Genomic DNA, 20,000 nt, shown 5'->3' with positions numbered 1-20,000 from the left:
TAATAATAGAAGTAATAGTAATACCAGTAACTGTAATATAAAAAAATAAACAATAATCATACAATATTATAGGAATATAATGATAATTATATGAATAGCAATAACAGTAATACAGTAGTAGTACAATAATACAAAAATAATAATTGTACTCCAATGCAATATAAAGCTGTAAATGTAAAGCCAGTAAAAACCTGAGCACATCTGAACGTTTTCTGTTTGTTTTTTTTAATCTATCTATCTATCTATCTATCTATCATGTCTGGAGTTTGTTACAAGCAAACACCGTCAAATTTGCTTGAGAATTGAGTGATTTATGACAGCTTTAATTGTATAAGCACATCATTCCTCTATGGAAGTAATGCATTGTAGGAGCAAGTGGCACTGATCCAAGATGGCCGCCCTGCAGGCACGCCGCTCGAGTGGGCGGCCGCAGTCAATGAGGCATCTACGTATTCACCTTATTCTGCCCCGCCCACTTTTAATTCTTCGTAGTTCCGCATTTTGTCTTCTCACTTCCGGTCAGCCCTTTCTGGTAGTCGGCTCCGCAGAGTTAAAGCATCAAAATGTCAACAGATGCGACACCAGGGGCTCTAAAATGGGAACAAACTGCAAGTTTTATTAGGAGAACGGATGGTCTTGCGTTCCCTCATCCATCGACCATGTCAGTGTGGGTTGATGACATGAGAAAGTGGCCGGAGATCTCATATGGTGACATTTTTAACTACTTTGTGCTATCCTTGTGTCACGACGAGCAGGTGGACCTGAGCAGAAAGCCACACTACCAGGGCTGGCTGAATGAAAGTGATTTATTGTTGGGGGGTGAATAATGGAACGGAGGGGGGAAATCCAGGGTGCAGGAGTGGGGGGTTCCAGGCAGGAGTGGGGGTCCAGGCAGGGGAAACCGGTGAAGACTTGTCGGGGAGAGCCGGAGGGGAAGGAGGATGGCGGGGGATCCCGGACAGCTGACTGCGTGGAGGCAGGAGAAAACAAAGTTAGAAAACACAGCAGGAACTCAAAATAGATCTTGTAGAGGCTAGAGAGCAAACTGAACTGCGTGGTTCTTGTTCAACAATCTGGCAGGGAGTGGAAGGATGAGCCGGTTCTTATTGCAGGGGTGATAATCAGCGTGATGTCTCTCAGCTGTCCGGGAGCCGTGGAGGTGGTTGATTGCCTGAGTGGAGTCAGCTGAGAAGCTAGACTCCACTCAGGCACCGAGCTGTAGGGGGAGAGACAGGGCAGAGGAGCAGATGGGAGACAGGCAAGACAGACAGGGCAGGGGAACAGGAGAGGGAGGAAGAACCAGATGGGAAAAGGGTATTGGGGAGGTCAGGTGGGAAGGACGGGGGTGAGAAGGGAGCCGTGACACCTTGGGTGTTGATGGTGCGGCTATGAAAAATTATAAGAGCACAGAGGCGTACCAGTACCTTCATAGCGGCAAAGTTGGTCGTGTGTTGTTACACACAGAAGATGATTACGTGTTTTTAAAAGCAGACGTGAACCCAAGCCAGGCCAGCAGTACGAGTCACTTGGCGTGGGTGCTAGTTAGCAGTAGCGGCGCGGTGGAGACAAGGGGATGCTCCTGCATCGCTGGATTAGGACAGTCGTGCAGTCATGCAGCCTCAATATTATGGAAGGTAAAAGTCCTACATCTTACTCTTCTATTTGTCATGACTTGTTTTGCCATCATTGTTATCATTATTATAATTACTGAAGAAAAGTTTTCTCTATTAAAAAAAACGGTGGCGCTTGAGACAGTAATATTTGTTGCTTTTTGGATGTAATACATGCTTAAAGTTGTGGTTCTAAAGTCAAAATATTTGAAAATATGAACTATTTATTTCTTACATTGTATTTGGACTGCATTTAAGGCTATATTACAGTGTTTTATGGATATAGCAGAAGTAGAAGTGGTAGTTTTCTTGCTGTTGTGATGCACGACAACTGAGTGACTAAAGAGGAAACACTGAATATGATTCATTGTATTACATTGCATTAATTAATATTATATGGGGTGCCGTCTGTAAAGCAGCTCATGCTAAAAAAAAACAGCAACATTTTGTCACATTTAGCTTCAAACCATGTACAAACACGTGGTGTGATTTTTTTCTGGTGACATTTTACAACATTTACTGCAATATTTCTCAACTTAGAAATATCTTAAATAGTTTAATGTAAGTATTAAATGTCAGACATAAATGATAAACATAAATATAAATGTTAAATATGACGTTAACATTTATATTTAGCATTTATATTTAGCATTTATGTCTGACATTTAATATTTACATTAAACTATTTAAGATATTTCTAAGATGACAAATATTGCAGTAAATGTTGTAAAAGGTCACCAGAAAAAAATCACACCACTTGTTTGTACATGGTTTGAAGCTAAATGTGACAAAATGAGCTGCTTTACAGACGGCACCCCATATAATATTAATGAATGCAATAGTTTTCATCGAAGACAGTTGTTAAAGTTCAAATTGTCTTCTTTTATATCACAAATATAAACTAATCAAATAATCATTTCTGATGACAGGTTGAAAATGCTGTGTTCAGTGGGGAAACTGGCATATCCTGCACAGATGAACAACGGCTCTGGAATGTGGGGACTCAGAGGAACCTTGGCCCAAAGCGATTGATAGGACAACTGCATACCTGTTTGCCTGTCTGTCTGTCTGCCTGCTTGCCAGCCTCACCTGCTTGCCAAACCCACCTCTGCTTCAATCCAGACAGCATCCTGCATAAACTCTCTTTTCCTCCTACAAAAATGCACTTTTTCCTTTATCTCAATCTTTCACTTCAGAAATAAATTCCTTACTTTTTAAAACCAAATTCTGTGTTGATGTCTACACTTAAAGCCACACTCAGTCATTTCAGCAGTAAGTGTTTTAAAAAATAAGTATTTGTAACATAAACACATTGATAATATTTGTTAATAAAAAACAATTTACAAACAGGTCAGAAATTTTAAGATTTATTACAATTATATTTTAAAGATGTCAGATGTCAGGGGCTTCAGATGGAGTGATGATCTTGCAGCATAGCTGTGTTCAGAGACAGACAGATCCTCCCACTGAGGTTCCACATCACAACGTGGAGGCATGTGAATGTGGTCATCCTTCTCCTCTGCATCCTTGACGCTGACTGTCATATCTAAGTTACAAAAAACACAATGAAAATGTTTTTTTTATTAGGAATTAAACTTCAACCAGAACATGCACGGGTCACGTGAGTGTTGCTAAGGTCCACCATAATGACAAGTAGTACAGACTAGCAAGAATTTAAAATACTGAGGCTGACATACGGTGCAAACTTTAAGTCTTACAAGTATCCAGAAATAATGTAAGCTACATTAAGAGTGATCACAGTGTTCAAAACCAACATCTTAATAAAATTTAAAATGTAATTTTAGAAATTGTTTCAGTTAATTGTTCATAACTGATCATTAAATGTAATCACAGCATGGATCATGGGAACTTTACGTCAGGCAAAACAATATCTCACTCACCCCATCTGACAACCTCTTCAAAGCCTGCCGTGGCTTCTTTACTGGAGCATCATAGCCGAGCCATTTCTCGGGGTAAGGGTGCTCCTCTGTCGGCTCTCTGTCCACAAAATGAAACGAACATACATAAGGGCGCTTCGGTGGGCACTTAAGGTTTAGCGCTTTCAGCCACAGTCGTATGTGCTCCTCATCTTTGGGCGGAGGATGTGGATTATATGATGCCCCACATCACTCCGATCTCTCTACATGATGTTCAAAACAGGTTTGTTTCAAAAACTCTCTCCTCTTGGCCCAGTTATTATGGCAGCCTCTGACTGAACACACAATACTAGACATCTTGATTAAATAAAATCGCTATCTGGTTAGCTTACACCGCTCGTTCTTTTTGTTGACAATTGCACTTCCGGTCTGAAGCGGAAATCTAATGACAAAATGCTGTAATATGGCGCCGCCCTGGCGAAGGTGCAAAATAAGTCTATGTGCTGGGCTACCAGTGTTGTCCCGAGGTATGCCTGCCCACGGAGATCTGCATGCTCCACTAAAACAGAAACTATGAGACGCCAAGCTGTTTTCTATGGTACAGTACTTCTTGATAATGAAAAGATACTTTTTGTCGGGTTTAGCTGCAACTACAAAACACTGGAAGTACACAGCATATGAAAGCTTGGTTTTCTTGTTGAAAAATATGCCCGAAGCTTATTCATTAACAGTAAAGAGGGAGATACATTATTTGGCAGGACCCATTCTGGATTTGCCAAGATTTGCATCCTCTGTTTTCACATGGTTTGGTTAAAAGACACCGATCTCTGGTGTGTTCTGCGTCATTTAATCTAAAAATGTCCATAATAGCAATTAACAGGGGGATGCATTTTTCGGCAGGACACATTCTGGATCTGCCGAGATTTGCATCCCCAGTTATTTGGGCCAAGACATGCATATCTCGGTGGGTGTGCATAACTCGGCACAACACCTGTAAGAAAATAACCTAAGTTATGATCGTTAACAGGCTCAAACGAGTATGTAGAATAGCGACAGTGACAGAGGTGACACAGAGAGACGGGGAGGACAGAGAGGAAAATAGATGAGGGAAAAGAGGGGAGGAAATATAGACGACAGGATTTTCAAAAACGTCTGTCAGAATATTAATGTCAGATATAAATTCTTTTGTTTAGAGAAGTGGTGCTTATCTTCTGTGAGGTGGAAATGTTTTAGTGTGGTTGACAGACACTGTACTTTAGTTTTTCCCAAACAGACAGTTTTAAACAGTTAAGATAGCATACAGTAAACAAATTGATGGTTAAAACATTTTTTGTTTATAGGCCTACTGTTACAATTTATTATTTAAATGTATAAGGGATTTTTAATTTTATTTGATTTTCGCATTTTTAAGTTGCCATATTTTGTGGCATAGTTGTAATATCTTGTTGTATTTTGTTTGTCGAAATTACAATAAATGCATAGTTTTGAAGAGCAGTTTGATGTTGGATGATTCTTGATGGTGTTTCCTCTATAGTTTTGGAACTTATTTTGAGCTTCACTTTCTTGTAAAGCTACTTTGATGGACTAAAGTGGAAATTAGAGCAGGGTGCAAAGAAATTCTGTTAGATGTGGTCATAAAAGTGTATCATTTCCATCTTCCACCTCATAACATTGTTGATTTTGCTGGTTGAACATAGAAAAACCTGTATGCAGGTAGAATATGCACTAAGACAGAACAATGCTATAACTGCTATTATTACTTTTAATAACATGCTGAGAGCTCAACTCTGCAAGGCAAGTTCCAAAGGAGCAGGAGAGAGAGAGCACTTTTCTTTCATGTCCCCCTACAGGAATTACTCTCTGAAATTTGACTGTTTATTGTCCCCCCAAAAAATGTAATGGGATTTTCACCCCTGCCTGTATGATCTATATCATATTATATGAAAAGCCTTGCAGACAGTTAAGTGCACCAATCACTGTGCTAGCTACTTTATATGCGCAAGAGAGTCAATGCTTAAGGCCCAATAATATGATAAAGCAGTTCTATGTACTTTGTAAGGGCTTCTATAGTGTGCACTGAAAGGGGGGAAACAAATACATTTTTTAGTGCAGGGTCCCTTGCATACTTTGCACATAGTATAACATTAGCCTTAGTGGGGAAATGTATTGTAATTGTAAATGTCACACATTTGGTAATAAGTCTTAATTTTCTGGACATTTCAATCAATTAAAAAACATCCCATTTAAAAATAGTGGCTCTTCATGAGATTAAATTAAATCTGTTCCATGCCTACAGTTTATGAATGCAGAATTGGCAAATAAATATTTCAGGTTTGGGAATAAGTTACCTACATCTACTGTGTATGGAAAATGTGGCACTCATACATCTGCAGTCACCAGCCTGCCAGAGAGGATGAACATACGGATTGTATTACTGCTGTCTCACCTGCAGATGGCAGTGTTGCAACGGTAGACGAGCTTCAGCTGAACTGATTGTGATAGTATGTGGACTAAAAGCAGCAGTGTTTTGTACTTTCGCAATATTGCGTCAATATTTTCTCCCATCAGTAAAAGCATTTTACTTTCATTGAAGGTTTAGCATGGCCACCATTAATCAGTGAATTAGAGTCTGACAGCGTTGAAGAGAACGTGGGGGGGATGGGGTTCGGTGCGCAGGGGCACTGGACCGCGAGGGCAGGGGGTGAGAGGAAGGAGAGGCGCTGATGAACAGCTACAGGTAGCTGCCTTTTTTACTCGTTTTATTTCCACCGTCAGCCCGGGCCACATGGCGCCTCACCGCTACACACCAAGCAGCTCAGCGACTGTTCAGAGCGAGACAACCCCTGGAGTATACGGTAAATATGGAACGAGTTTGGACATCGTTTAGTGGACATTTCACAGAATTAACAGCTTTTCAAGTACAGGACAGGATTATTTTATGTCAGTTCACAATAAAATGTAAGTATATTATGTACAATAGTCTATGATCATAATTAGTACCTTTTATGAAGCCAAGAGGAGGATATTATAATCCGGAATAGCTGATTAATTGATTTTAACCAAAACATAAACCAGTAATATGGTTTGAAATCTTGCGCTATTTTTATATATTGATTTTATTTCATTATCTATTTGAATTCATTAAATCAACCACTTAAAGTCATAAAATAAAATAAACATCAGCAACCATAAAGAATCTTGGTTAGTGTGTGACTTGTAACTGTGGATCCTTTCTCTTGCTAATGCAATGTTTCTCGTTGTTGTCTTTACCATTTGAATTTGAATTTCTATACAAAACTGAGTATTTGTCCTCTTTTTAATTTGTTTCTTGTTCTGTTTTTTCTGGCATTATTGTTTCATATCTAAATAAACATTTTTGTTATGTGAAGGGGCTGGTTTTACAGAGTAACATGCCTAACACATCAGGTTAGCAGCAAGCTAACTCTTCCAAGTCGGCTAAACCAAGACACTCCTGGAGCAGATCTGTCCTTTCTAGTAATTTGGTGTTTGTGGATGCAATCAACATGTGCCCTATTTCATTTGGGGATTAAAAATACATGTCTTGGCCAAGTGTAGATGCTGAGTAAGACATTTGACAGAGTGATCATGGTTCCCTCTGGCTGTGTGAACACAGTCCCGTGTCTGCTGTACATGTTGAAAATGTCACATGTAACTATAAAACTAAAACTGTGTGGCTTTTTGTAAAAGTTGTTTTAGTCTTTATTGCTTTAATTTCTATTGTAGACAACAGTGATTGAGGATGATGCAATCTGTTCTTCACTTGAAGGTGTGCAGCTTTTTGGTCTTAGCTCACAGAATGGCTAATAAGTAATATAGAAATCGCAAATGACAGCACAAGAGAGTGGTGCTGTGCACTGAGCAGAGTGGCTATTAAGGTCAGCAGTAGGATAAAGATTAGCTAAGCATTACTGTTCACTAATGCCATCAGCTGACCTTAGGTATGCTTATTTCAACAAGGATGCTTCTCACTCAGACTGTCTTGTAGTAGTTCTGTTAATAAGAAGACAGCTTGCAACCAATCTGTGTGCATATGTGTGTGCTTGCTATCCTGTCTTCTATTATGTTTATATCAAACTAATTTGCAAAGCATATTGTTAGATATGTCTCCACAACAATGCAGTTGCAATCAGACTAGGTTTTAACAAGCTTGCTTTGTTGCTTCACAACTCAAAGCTCACCTCATTGCCAATAACCTGTATCCATTTTTCCAATCCGGTTTCCACTCACACCACACAGCCTCTCTCCTCTGATGCCAGTAACTTAAACATTCTCATCCTCTTCACCTTAGTGCAGCCTTCCACACAATCACTCATTAGAACTTTCTCACCCACTTTTGAAACAGTCATTATGATAGACACCACTTCATCTGCATAAACTGCTGCCCTTTCCCAACGTGTTTCCCAAAGAACATTTATTATTATTTGAGTGTCTTGAAAAGAGCTATATAAATATTTTTGCATTATTATGTCTATTACTATTATAAAAAACTGTCCAAAAAGTACTTTGAAGTACAACTTTAAGCCAAACACACAAAAATAAATACATTTGCATACAGGTAACTAACAGTCTCTGCAGGCATCCAGTAGGGGAGGTCTGCTTATTTCAGCAAGGATGACCACACCACCTCCATCACCTGAACTAGGCACACCTGGTGATCTGTTTTGAGGGCTGAGGGGTGATATGTTAGAATGCATGTGTTGGCTGGTGTGGATCCCTGTCTGGTGATTCCAGGTTAGCCTCTTGAGGAACCATAACCTCTCTGGAGTGCAGTGCTGAAACTGGTCATCCTCTGTGTGCCTTGGGTTTTGCTTACTTTCTTTATTTTCTGTGTGTCAAAATGAGATAATTTCTTTATCCTTTTTTCGTAACTTCTTTTCCCCTACTCCACCTCAATGCCTCTGAGACCATCAGACCAGCTGTTTTTTCCACATATGAGGCTGATGGGTGAGGGAGGTTGGGTTTTTGCAGTAGAAGCCCCAAAGCTTTAGTACAGCCTTACGCTTTTAATTAAATGTTCGTCCTCCATTAATATTTTCAAGAAATGTCTCAAGACACATACTTTCAATTGCTTTTAGCTGCTCATAATGGTCCGTTAGATTTTTTTCTCATATAGACAGTATTTGAACTTCAGATTATCTGTTCTTGACTGTGCAGTCGACTATGACAAGCCATCTGCTTCAAACCTCAGTCCCCTTAACTACTTTACGCTTGTCTTCTGTTCATCTAATTTGATTTGGTGAACTTCATTAAAACATTTTAATGATGCTTCTTTCATTTTTTCCAGGAGAACCATACAAGTTTGACCCTTCCTTCAGTGGTCCTGTCAGCAGAAGGTAACATTGTGCTTCCTCCTTTGCATAGATTTGTTTTAGTTAATATTTTCTGTCCTAAATATTTTGTCCACACTAAGCAAGCTATTTTTTCAAAGTGTGTAATCACTGTTATTTCCAGGATGTTTTTGTAAAGTTTAGAACCAAGAAAATAAATAAAAACTGTAAAATTAGACTTCCGGCATGTCTCAGAGACAGGTAGCAGCAGAACTTTTGAGTTCCACACAGCCCTTACTTTCCCCCAAAAAACATAAGTTTATATGACTGAAAAGTTACTACATAGCATGAAAGGAGGAAATAGAAGGAAGACTAAAGGAAAATCACCGAACAAATCGAACAAAAACAACAATTCGTCGAATGAAAGTGAAGACATGAGCGACAGCGCTAGCAAGTTAGTGGAGTGCGACGCTATAGAAATGATGCAAGCTAGCATTGTCTCAGAGATACAGGCAGCACAGAAGGACATAAAGAAAGACCTTACTGATATAAATCAGAAGCTAAACGCCATGGCAACTTACCTAAAAGAACTAACAACTAGAATTGAGGAGACTGAGCAGAGAGTGGCTGAAGAGGAGGAGTTTTGCACCAAAGCCAGGGAGGTGATTTCACACTCACTGGACGTTTAAGACATATTTCAAGTCTGGCTAACTGACATGGAAGTGCATTCAAAAAGAAACAACATCCGTTTTCACAAACCGAAGCGGACAGCATGCAAGCATTTCTGGAAAACTTCACTACATCAGACTTGCCCCTCCCTGACACTTCGTTTGGTATACACTGCTGTCACCACTCCCGACCGACAAAACCCCCGCAAGGCTCCAACCAGAGATCCATCATCATTCATTTCTTGGAGTATAAAACTAAAGAGGTGGTGCTTTGCTCGACATGGAAAAAGAAGGAGGTATATTACAAGGGAAAACAAGTGTTTTTTGAGCAGATTTGTCCGATCAAACTACAGACCTGGTTGACATTATTGGCACTCCTAGAATTTTTCCAGAAAATACACCATTTCTCTCAGAAATTGTTGCAATTACAAATGTTTCTGGTATACACGTGTTTATTTCCTTCATGTGCATTGGAAAAACACAAAAAAGCAGAAGAAAAAAGCCAAAATTGCCAGAATTTTACACAAGACTCAAAAAATGGGCCAGACAAAATTATTGGCACCCTCAACTCATTTGGTTGCACACCCTTTGGAAGAAATAACTGAAACTAATCGCTTCCTATAACCATCACCAAGCTTCTAACACCTCTCAAATGGAATTTTGGACCTCTCTTCTTTTGCAAACTGCTTCAGGTCTCTCAGATTTGAAGGGTGCTTTCTTGCAACAGTGATTTTCAGATTTCTCCATAGGTATTCAATGGAATTTAGATCCAGACTCATTGCTGGCCACTTCAGAACTCTCCAGCGCTTTGTCTCCAACCATTTCTTGGTGCTATTTGAGGTATGTTTGGGGTCATTGTCCTGCTGAAACACCCATGACCTCTGACGCAGACCCAGCTTTCTGACACTAGGCCCTACATTGCGGCCCAAAATATTTTGATAGTCTCCAGATTTCATGATTCCTTGCACACTGTCAAAACACCCAGTGCTCGCGGCAGCAAAACAACCCCAAAATATTTTTGAACCTCCACCATGATTTACTGTAGGTACTGTGTTCTTTTCTTTGTAGGCCGCATTCTGTTTTCTGTAAACAGTAAAATGACATGCTTTTCCAAAATGCTCTACCTTAGTCTCATCTGTCAAGTCCTCAGATACTTCTCAGCTCTTCTTTCTCTTCTCCATTCTTGGTGTGACACACATAGGCACACAAAACAAAGGTTTAGTCAACTTTTATACATTCTAACTGCCTTCAGGTGTGATTTCTATGTTGCCAGCACCTGTTACTTGCCACAGGTGAGTTTAAACTTGCATCACATGCTTGAAATAAAAAGATTTTACCTACAGTTTTAAAAGGGTGCCAATAATTTTGTCCGGCTAATTTTTTGAGTTTTGTGTAAAATTAGGTCAGTTTTGGCCTTTTTCTTCTGCTTTTTTGTATTTTTCCAATGCACATGAAAGAAATAAACACATGTATACCAAAAACATTTGTAATTGCAACAATTTCTGGGAGAAATGGTGTATTTTCTGTAAAAATTCCAGGGGTGTCAATAATGTCGACCAAGACTGTACTGGTAAAGAGACAGGCTTACTCTTTGTACACAAAAGTGCTTAAAGAAAGGGATGTGTTTACAGATGCTCTACTCAGCTAAACTGAGGGTGTTTTATGACTCAGGCACAGTACTTTACAACAATGCACCAGAGCCAGAGGACAACATGAAGAAAAGGGGCTTACTGGAGTCTAGACCTGAAGCTCCTCCTGATCATCCACCCCCGACAAAGCAGAAACAACCTACATAGGAAATAGCGGGTCCATGTAAGACCATTTTGAACAAGAAGGTTTTGAGTTTTGATTTAAAAAGAACCCCTGTGTGTGTGTGTGTGTGTGTGTGTGTGTGTGTGTATATATATATATATATATACACACACACACACACTACTTACAATAAGTTGGGGGTATTGTGAGGTCCTCAGTGGATTTCATACATAAGGTGTTTGTTTCGCTTCAGTGATTTTGAGGATAGGGAGGCAATTGAATTAGGGTGCTCATTTTGTGTTTTCCACGTAATGGTCTCACTGTGTACAGTGCGCCTTACATACTGGGGCCAATACCAAAAAATACAAAAAGACAATCCTTTTCAATGTGGCATCAATTTCAACATTCTGGTGGTATAAAAAGCTGGTATTGTCACTAAGTCATTCCCAGTTCATCATTCAAGCAGCCATGAACACACAACGTCACTTAACGGATGAGCGCACACTTGGCCATAGCGCCTTCAGGTCAGTAGCAGGCAGTCAGATGTTGCTCATAAACTTGGTGTGTCTCAAAGTGTCATCAGCAGACTTACAGCAAGACACAGAACTACTGGCAGTGTTGGTGACACACCCAGGAGTGGAGCCCCACAAGTGATGGGCCGCAATGATGACCAGTACCTAAGGACCTATGCACTCAGACACCGTTATACAACTGCCACACAGCTGCAGGCCTGTTTATGAGAAGTGAGTGGTACTAGGGTTTCCAGACAAACCATTCGCAACTGACTCCACCGCTTTGACTTGAATGCCAGACGACTGTTGCAGGCGACTCCACTGACACCAAGACACCGCCATGACTGTTTGCAGTGGGCACAAGACCATGTGACCTAGACAATGCAGCAGTGGTCCACTGTCCTGTTCACCGATGAATGTCGGGTCACCTTGCACAGAAATGATGGCCATCAGCGTTGCTGGAGAAGGCAAGATGAGTGCTATGGCGAGACCAACATGGTCCCCAGGGTTGGCTTTGGTGGAGGAGGTGCAACAGTCTGGGTAGGCATCACCAGTCAGCACAAAACAGATTTGGTGATTGTAGATGGCTCAGTCACTGCATGTTCTTACCTCAGAGACATCATAGAACCCACCATCATCCCCCAATTCCACCAGCATACCCCCAACTTTCTGTTCATGGATGATTATGCTCCACCACATGGTGCCAGAATTGTCACAGCTCGACTTACAAGTACAAGTAACTCAGTGCCTCTAGAGGCTGGCAAACTTTACAAGAGATATTATGAAACAAGGAACTAACCACAGCAGGTCAAACTTGGGCAGGACAGCGAAATTAAACTCTAAGTAATTGTAAGTACAAGATACAGATACTGTAACAGGAACAAGACTCGAAATCAAATACACGACACCGATAAAGTGACTACACTCATCGAAATACACAGAAAACCAACCTGTGAACTACTGGCAGGTGGATAGAGTAGCCAAAACTTGTACTCAAGTAAGAGTAACATTACTTCAAAATGATATCACTCAAGTAGAAGTAAAAAGTAGTCATCCAAAAAATCACTCAAGTAAGAGTAAAAACGTATTTGGTGAAAAGATTACACAAGTACTAATTAGCTGTGTGATTGTAATGTCTGATTTATCTTTTAGAAATGTTGTGATAGACAGACAAACATGTAAAATAATGTGCAAATTCTGGTATTTCCAAATTGTAAAATGAAAAAATAGCAAAAAAACAAACATCTTCCCAGAATGGCAAGGCACAAGAAACAGAAATTTCCAAATCGCAGTTTTCAAATACCTGTAGTAAGGTAATGTTTTTATGTTGGAACAGTGCAAACTACTTCCAGTGACAAGATATACTGTATTTCACTTCCCTCCAAATGACACAGGCTCAGTAGATAGAAAACAACATTACAACTCGGGCTGGACCCAAATATGCGAATATTCGGCCGTCTTGTAACGGAGTAGATGTAACTCGTTATTACCCACCTCTGACTACTGGGATTATTATACTAACCTGAGCTAGAAAAAAATGAAACTATAAACAAAGCTGGCGAACCAGGCAAATTACTAAAGAGTGACTACAGTCACTGAGAAATACAGAAAAACAACTGGTGAACTCCTGGGATAACTACACTACCTGAACCAGAAAAATGAACTATAAGTGGAGCTGGTGTACCAGGCAAAATACTAAAGAGTGATGACACTCGACAGAGAACCTCGAACAATATTTCCAGAAACTATAATACAAGATTGCACTAGTCTGAACATGCACAGCCTGAGACTTAACTGAAGGCATGAGGCAGGGAAAGGCTGGTGGGAAAGGGGAATATCCACGAGGGTGGAATGGTTTGGAGAAGGCTGAGGCTTGTGGCTGATGGAGGCTGTGATGGCAGGTGTGCAAGGGAGGAAAGTCGTCAGGGGTGGTGGAGGACAGAGGTAGATAAACCAGGTGATCGACCGGGAAGGAAACTCGGTCTGGGAGTTGAGAATGCCGGATTGGCGAGTTGTGAGGTCCAGGAGGCCAGGAACGGATTGTACTCGAGCAGGTGGCAGTCCAGACTAGGGGAAACAGAAAACACAGATTACAGAAGTTCTTCAGGAAACGGCAGCTGGACAGCATAAGTCAAAGACTGGATAGTATCATTCAACGATCCGGCATCAAGTGGTGAGTGACGTCTGTTTATGTTGTAGAGGAGTAGAATCCTGACTGGCTCTGGTCCACCTGCACACACTTCTGCTGATTACCTGCCGCCACACCTAAAAAGGAAAACAGAAGAGAGGGGAAAGGAGGAGCCCTATGAGCCCTATCCAGGCCTGACAAGATGAAAAGGAACTATTACTTATTTCATTAAAGCTCAGACCAAATCGGAAAAGCACTCATGTAAATAACAATATCCTTTACTTATTGTGAGTAGTGTGTGTGTGTGTGGGGGGGGGAGGGGTGTTTTAGGAAGGGTTCCTATAGTAACGGCCGAAGGCAGGACACGTCGGCAAGACGAATAATGTTCACGCGACATTGTCCGACGGGAGGGTGGGAGCGAATATTCGGATGTCAAAATTAATATCCGGATACCACCGTCACGAACGGATATTCAGATATTTAGGTCCAGCCCGATTAATTTGTTTACACCATAATTCCATATGTGTTGTTTCATAGTTTTAATGTCTTCAGTATTAATCTACAATGTAGAAAATAATTCTCATAAATGAAAACCATTTAACACCAAGAAGGTGTGTTCATACTTTGGATTGTTACTGCTTATATATACTGATCATGGATAACATTATGACCACTGCCAGGTTAAGTGAATAACACTGATTATCTCTTCATTATGGCACCTGTTAGTGGACTGGATGTATTAGGGAGTGTCGTATCTGATCTGATATGAGTTGCTTATCATAATGGTACTTGAGACGTGTTAGTACGTTAGTAGAATGGAATGTGTTTTTCTGTTCAAGAAACCCTATGCCATGTTTATGCAGGGGCTCCAATGTTCAGATAATGATGGATGGGACCCACAGAGCCTTTGGACTGATCGAATATAATGTCCTCATATGTCACCAAAGGCTGTAAGACCGACCTGACTTCTTTGTTCTATGGGATTTCATATTGGCTGTGAAACTCTCCATCAGGCAGACCATGGTGCCTGATCAGATGCTGTCTTCTTTATAATAAATTATATTATCAAGCAATTCAGTGTCAACGGACGTTTTCTTCAACATCTTTACATCCTCGATGTCTAAGTGAAACCACGACAGGAGCAAGTGGACATATTGTCCTCATAGTTTATGTGTTAGAAGCAGAAAAATAGGCAAGCGTAAGGATTTGAATGATTTTGACAAGGGCCAAATTGTGATGGTTAGACGACTGGGTCAGAGCATCTCCAAAACTGCAGCTCTTGTGAGGTGTTCCTGAGCTCATCACAAGACTCATTGATGCTCGTGAGGAGTGAAGAATGGGACCACCAATGATATCGGTCTGTTTTCAGATATCATTTGGATATGGGCATGTGCACGCTGTTCCCCTTCGAGGCTGTTGTTATGATTTTATGTTGACATAACCAGGTTCAATTTATCCTCCATTGAATTGATCCTCCATTCATTGAAAAGTAGGGACAATTTCATGTGATCAAGCACTACAGCACTACAGCACTAATCTGTATCCATACAATATGCTATAAACAACTCACAACAAGACAGAATAGTAATGAAGGAGCCAAAAGACAAGTGCTTACGTTTTTATAACATCTGTGACTTGTTTCTTATCTGTCTCTTTAGAAGCTGCACCGATATCTTACATTGTTTGATCTTCACCCTTGTCATTGTCTCATATGTTGCCCTTGGGATAGTGGGTGAGTCTGTGTACGCACACATGCACACATGCACACATGCACACACGCACGCACACACAAATATTATTTCTATAGTTTGAAACAAGTGAAAGTCATTATTCGTTCACCACAGAAAACGGAAAATGTACTATTTGATTTCTGTTTATTTGCCTCCCTACCTGTCTGTCTGCTCAGCCTGGTTGCATGGGGACCCCAGGAAAGTGATTCATCCAACAGATAGTTATGGCCAGTTCTGTGGTCAGAAAGGAACTTCCAATGCGTAAGTCATTGTTCATACACAACACATCAGTTCTCTACAACAGAGTTTGTGTGGCAACCCAGAGCATTTGAAACAGCATGTAGGTGTTCACAACACTAAATTCTGTTGTGCATATTTGGATTAATAAACTGACCAGTGACAAAAGGGCCATGTCTAAATGCAAGATTTACAATCCCGCTTTGCTGGAAGGATTGTCTTACTCTAGGTTTCTCTTTAAAAAATATGCCAGCATATTATGCATGTGTGGGAGAGCTGAGCAGGATGTTCTGATGTGGCATTTGGGGGTGGACAGGGCACATGGTAGTCAAGAATAAGTGCTACTTGTCATTAATCACAATAACAATGAGACCAGAGGATGACTGAAAATTGAAAAATATTGATTGCTCTAGCTGAAAAATGGGTACAGGAGTCAAAATTGGGTTAACACTGTAGATAGAGAAGCTAGGAGACAGAGCATGGAAAATGCTAAGTACATAAGAGCTATACATGAAACGCTAAATATACTACAGAATACATAGGAGCTAGGAGATGGGGCAATGCAAACCACAAACAAGACAAGGCTAGGAAAGTTGTAAGGGAAAAACCAACAAGACACAAGAGCTGACAGAACAGCAAACTAAGACTGCAGAAACCCAGACTAGGAAACTTAACAGCCAGATGGGGTTGGGAAGAGGCTGGTAGGAGTCTGTGTGGTGGCAAGCAGTGTGTGCATGGAATTTAGAATCTAGTAGCATATTGGAAAGTCAAGACAAGCATGTAAACCCAATGACTTTGTTCATGCCCGGAAATCTTGACAGATCAGATGAGGAAAATGCAGCAGAATCCCAATCTATAGACACTGCTGGGAATCTGGTCAAGGAATGTAGTAGAGATGACCATCTGGCACCGAATTTCATTTGGAAATCAACATCCTGGAGTCTGGAGAAGGAGTGGAGAGACACAGAATCCAAGGCATTTTAAGTCCAGTGTGACGTTCAAACAGTCTGTGATGATATATGGTGCCATGTCCTTTGCTGTCGTTGATCACTGTGTTTTATAAAGTCCAAAGTCATTGCAACCGTTTGTAAGTAGATTTTAGACCACTTCATGCTTTAATATGCTGACAAGCTTTATGGAGATTCTGATTTTCGTTTTCAGCCAGACTTTGCAGCTGCCCATAGTCCCAAAAGTACTACCAAATGGTTTGCTGACTATGATATTACTGTGCTTGATCAACCAGCTAACACACCTGACCCGAACCCCACAAAACCTTATGTGGGATATTATGGGATTTGAGAAACACCAGACTAAAATTACAGACAAGCTGAAGGCAGTCACCAAAGCAACCTAGGGTTTAATAACACCTCAGCAGTGCCACAGGTTAGTCGCCTCAATACCACACTGTATTGATACAATAACTTGTGGTAAAGGAGTCCCAACAAGTCTTGAGTGTATAAATGAACATACTTTCCACAAGTTAAACATTTCTGTATTATGTTTTTTAGATTAATCTCAAGAAATATTGGAGTAATTTAGGTCCAATTTTTTAATGAGGTGTAAGTCACAATCATTAAAAAAGCATTGAAATATTCCACTTTCCTTGTAATGAATATAGAATATATGAAAGTTTACATTTTTTAATTAATTTCTGAAAAACAAGAACTTTTTTTTTTTTACAATGTTCTAATTTTTGGAGTTCCACTACTATTTTTTAATCTTGCCCTGATCTGTTTCTTGCAAACATTTAATACTGGAGATCAACGGACACTTCCCTGGACTTGATAATTTGTTTTGTGTCTCAACATACATTTTAAATTGTAGGACCTTACATAAACAGGAGCGTTTCTTTTAATATAATTTCTCACAGGTGGACTTCAGTCAGGGCTGCACAGTGGACTAGTGGTTAGCACTTTTGCCTTGCAGCAAGAAGATCCCCGGTTCAAATCCCGGCCTGGGTCTGGGATCTTTCTGCATGGAGTTTGCATGTTCTCCCTGTGCATGCATGGGTTTTCTCCGGGTACTCCGGCTTCCTCCCACAGTCCAAAAACATGCTGAGGTTAATTGATTACTCTAAATTGCCCGTAGATGTGAATGTGAGTGTGATTGTCTGTCTGTATATGTAGCCCTGCGACAGACTGGCGACCTGTCCAGGGTGTCCCCTGCCTTCGCTCGAGTCAGCTGAGATAGACTCCAGCACCCCCCGCAACCCTAGTGAGGATAAAGCGGTATATAGAGAATGGATGGATGGATGGACTTCAGTCAGGTTGTAGACTATCTCAAGGATAATTATGGCAACCAAGATGCACAACCATACAATTTGGGGTGACAAAGAGACTGAATACTTTTGTTAATAGTAGAATTTGGCTTAGTTGTGATTTAAACTGACAAATACTTGTCATTTTGTCATTACCTTTTGACATTTCTACATTTACCTTTAAAATTAAATTGACAAAGCAATAAGGTATATAACAAGGGCTTGAATGCTTGGTGAATTCAATGCAATGATCTATTACATTTCAAATTGGCAATCTTGAAAATTGACTTTTGCTTATGTATTTTTAAAAAGCTGAGATTTTGTTGCTAATACTCAAAACCTGTCTGTAAGTAAGTCTTGGTGTTTGCTAGAGGTATCAAAACTCTGAGTTAATCCTGAGATCACTATACCTCGGTATCAGTTACACTGGTAACCTGCTTACTGGCAAGTTGTCCTCATCAAACACTGTGGCCTTCTGCCAAACCTCAAGAAGCAGTCTGACATCCATCCATCCGCTTTATCCTCACTAGGGTCGCGGGGGGGCTGGAGCCTATCCCAGCTGACTTGGGCGAAGGCAGGGGACACCCTGGACAGGTCGCCAGTCTGTTGCAGGGCATTTGTCTGACATGGCATTTCATTTTCTCATTTATGCAACCAATGCAGCAGTGAACTTCACCCCTAGCTTCTTCACTTGATTCACAGTTCACTGGTGAATTATCTTGACCTTGTTTGTCTTGATGGTCATGGCTCCATTGGTTTGATCAAAATAAAATCTGCTAACAATAAGCTTTCAAAATGACTCAGAACATATGAGAGTAACTGAGCAAATTACTTAAAATGCATCTTGTTTTTAATATGATTTCTATGTTCCACTGATGGTTGAAAACGGTTTTAAGATAAGTTAAGTCCTTCCCCATTCCAGGGGAATTCACATTGTTACAGCAGCAATAAACATAGAATCGAAATAAAATAATAATAAAATAAAAATTGTAATAATAATATTTACAATATGTACAGGATTGAGAAGTGAGGATGAAATACTACAGTATTGACACACTGCAATACAATACAATGTAAAGTGGCTTGAAAAAATGAGTTTAAAAAGTGCAAAATATGTAGCAGTGCAAGAATGTCTGTGCAAATTATTATGGTTTGGGGTGATATGATATGAGTCCAGTTTATGTTAACATCAGTCAGTGATGCTGATGTGATAAAGTCTAACAGCAGATGGGATGAATGACCTGCGATAGCGATCCTTCTTGCAGGGTGGGTGTCTCAGTCTGCTGCTGAAGGAGCTGCTTAGAGACCCCACAGTGTCATGCAGTGGGTGAGAGGGATTGTCCCTGATGGATGTGAGCTTTGCCAACATCCTCCTCTCACCCACCTCCTCTATGGAGTCAGGGAACAGTCCAGGACAGAACCGGTCCTCCTGACCAGTCTGTTCAGTCTCTTTCTGTCCCTTTCAGTGCTCCCTGCTCCCCAGTAGACCACTGCATAGAAGATAGCAGACGCTACCACAGAGTCATAGAATGTCCGGAGCAGAGTCCTGCACACTCCAAAGGAGTGCTCTCTGTGTCGTTCACATGTTCCTATTCACATTTTGCATTTAGGGAATACCAACAATATGCTCTGGGGCATTGACTCTGAAAGATGTTTGAAATCACAAACCTAAAAAGAGCTGCTGAGGGATAAATGTATTATGACAATATTTTACCTCAAAATGATTCCTGACTTGTATAATATTTTAAATTGAGGTTAATATGAGATTAACATGAGCACTTTTTTTCAGGAGAAAACCCATCCTGTTCTATTTCAACATCTTAAAATGTACCAACCCGGCAGTACTCATCAACCTACAGTGTCCCACAACACAGGTATTCTATTAATCTGTTAAATATATATTGGGGCAGGGATTACTAATCTACTCTTTCAAATACTGCC

At 40.5% G+C, this 20,000-nt stretch overlaps 1 protein-coding gene across 2 annotated transcripts in view; it reads left to right on the top strand.

Moving 5' to 3' along the window:
* Positions 1-6,175: 6,175 nt before the first annotated feature.
* LOC110965364 (choline transporter-like protein 5-A) overlaps positions 6,176-20,000 on the top strand; it is a 55,260-nt gene continuing 41,435 nt past the window's right edge. Inside the window, exons 1-5 of one of the 2 annotated variants that reach the window (XM_051953357.1) lie at positions 6,176-6,342; positions 8,793-8,841; positions 15,494-15,567; positions 15,742-15,826; positions 19,849-19,933. In XM_051953357.1, the coding sequence (XP_051809317.1) occupies positions 6,273-6,342; positions 8,793-8,841; positions 15,494-15,567; positions 15,742-15,826; positions 19,849-19,933 (363 nt within the window). In that variant the 5' untranslated portion in view covers positions 6,176-6,272. Of the gene's footprint in view, positions 6,343-8,792; positions 8,842-15,493; positions 15,568-15,741; positions 15,827-19,848; positions 19,934-20,000 lie in introns of those variants that run through there. The other variant, XM_051953358.1, reaches the window with a different exon arrangement.

The sequence above is a fragment of the Acanthochromis polyacanthus genome, chromosome 9 (genome assembly GCF_021347895.1).
Source record: "Acanthochromis polyacanthus isolate Apoly-LR-REF ecotype Palm Island chromosome 9, KAUST_Apoly_ChrSc, whole genome shotgun sequence".
Lineage (NCBI taxonomy): Eukaryota > Metazoa > Chordata > Actinopteri > Pomacentridae > Acanthochromis > Acanthochromis polyacanthus.
The sequence above is the reverse complement of the archived record's forward strand: the minus strand, read 5'-3'. Positions and strand labels throughout refer to the sequence as shown.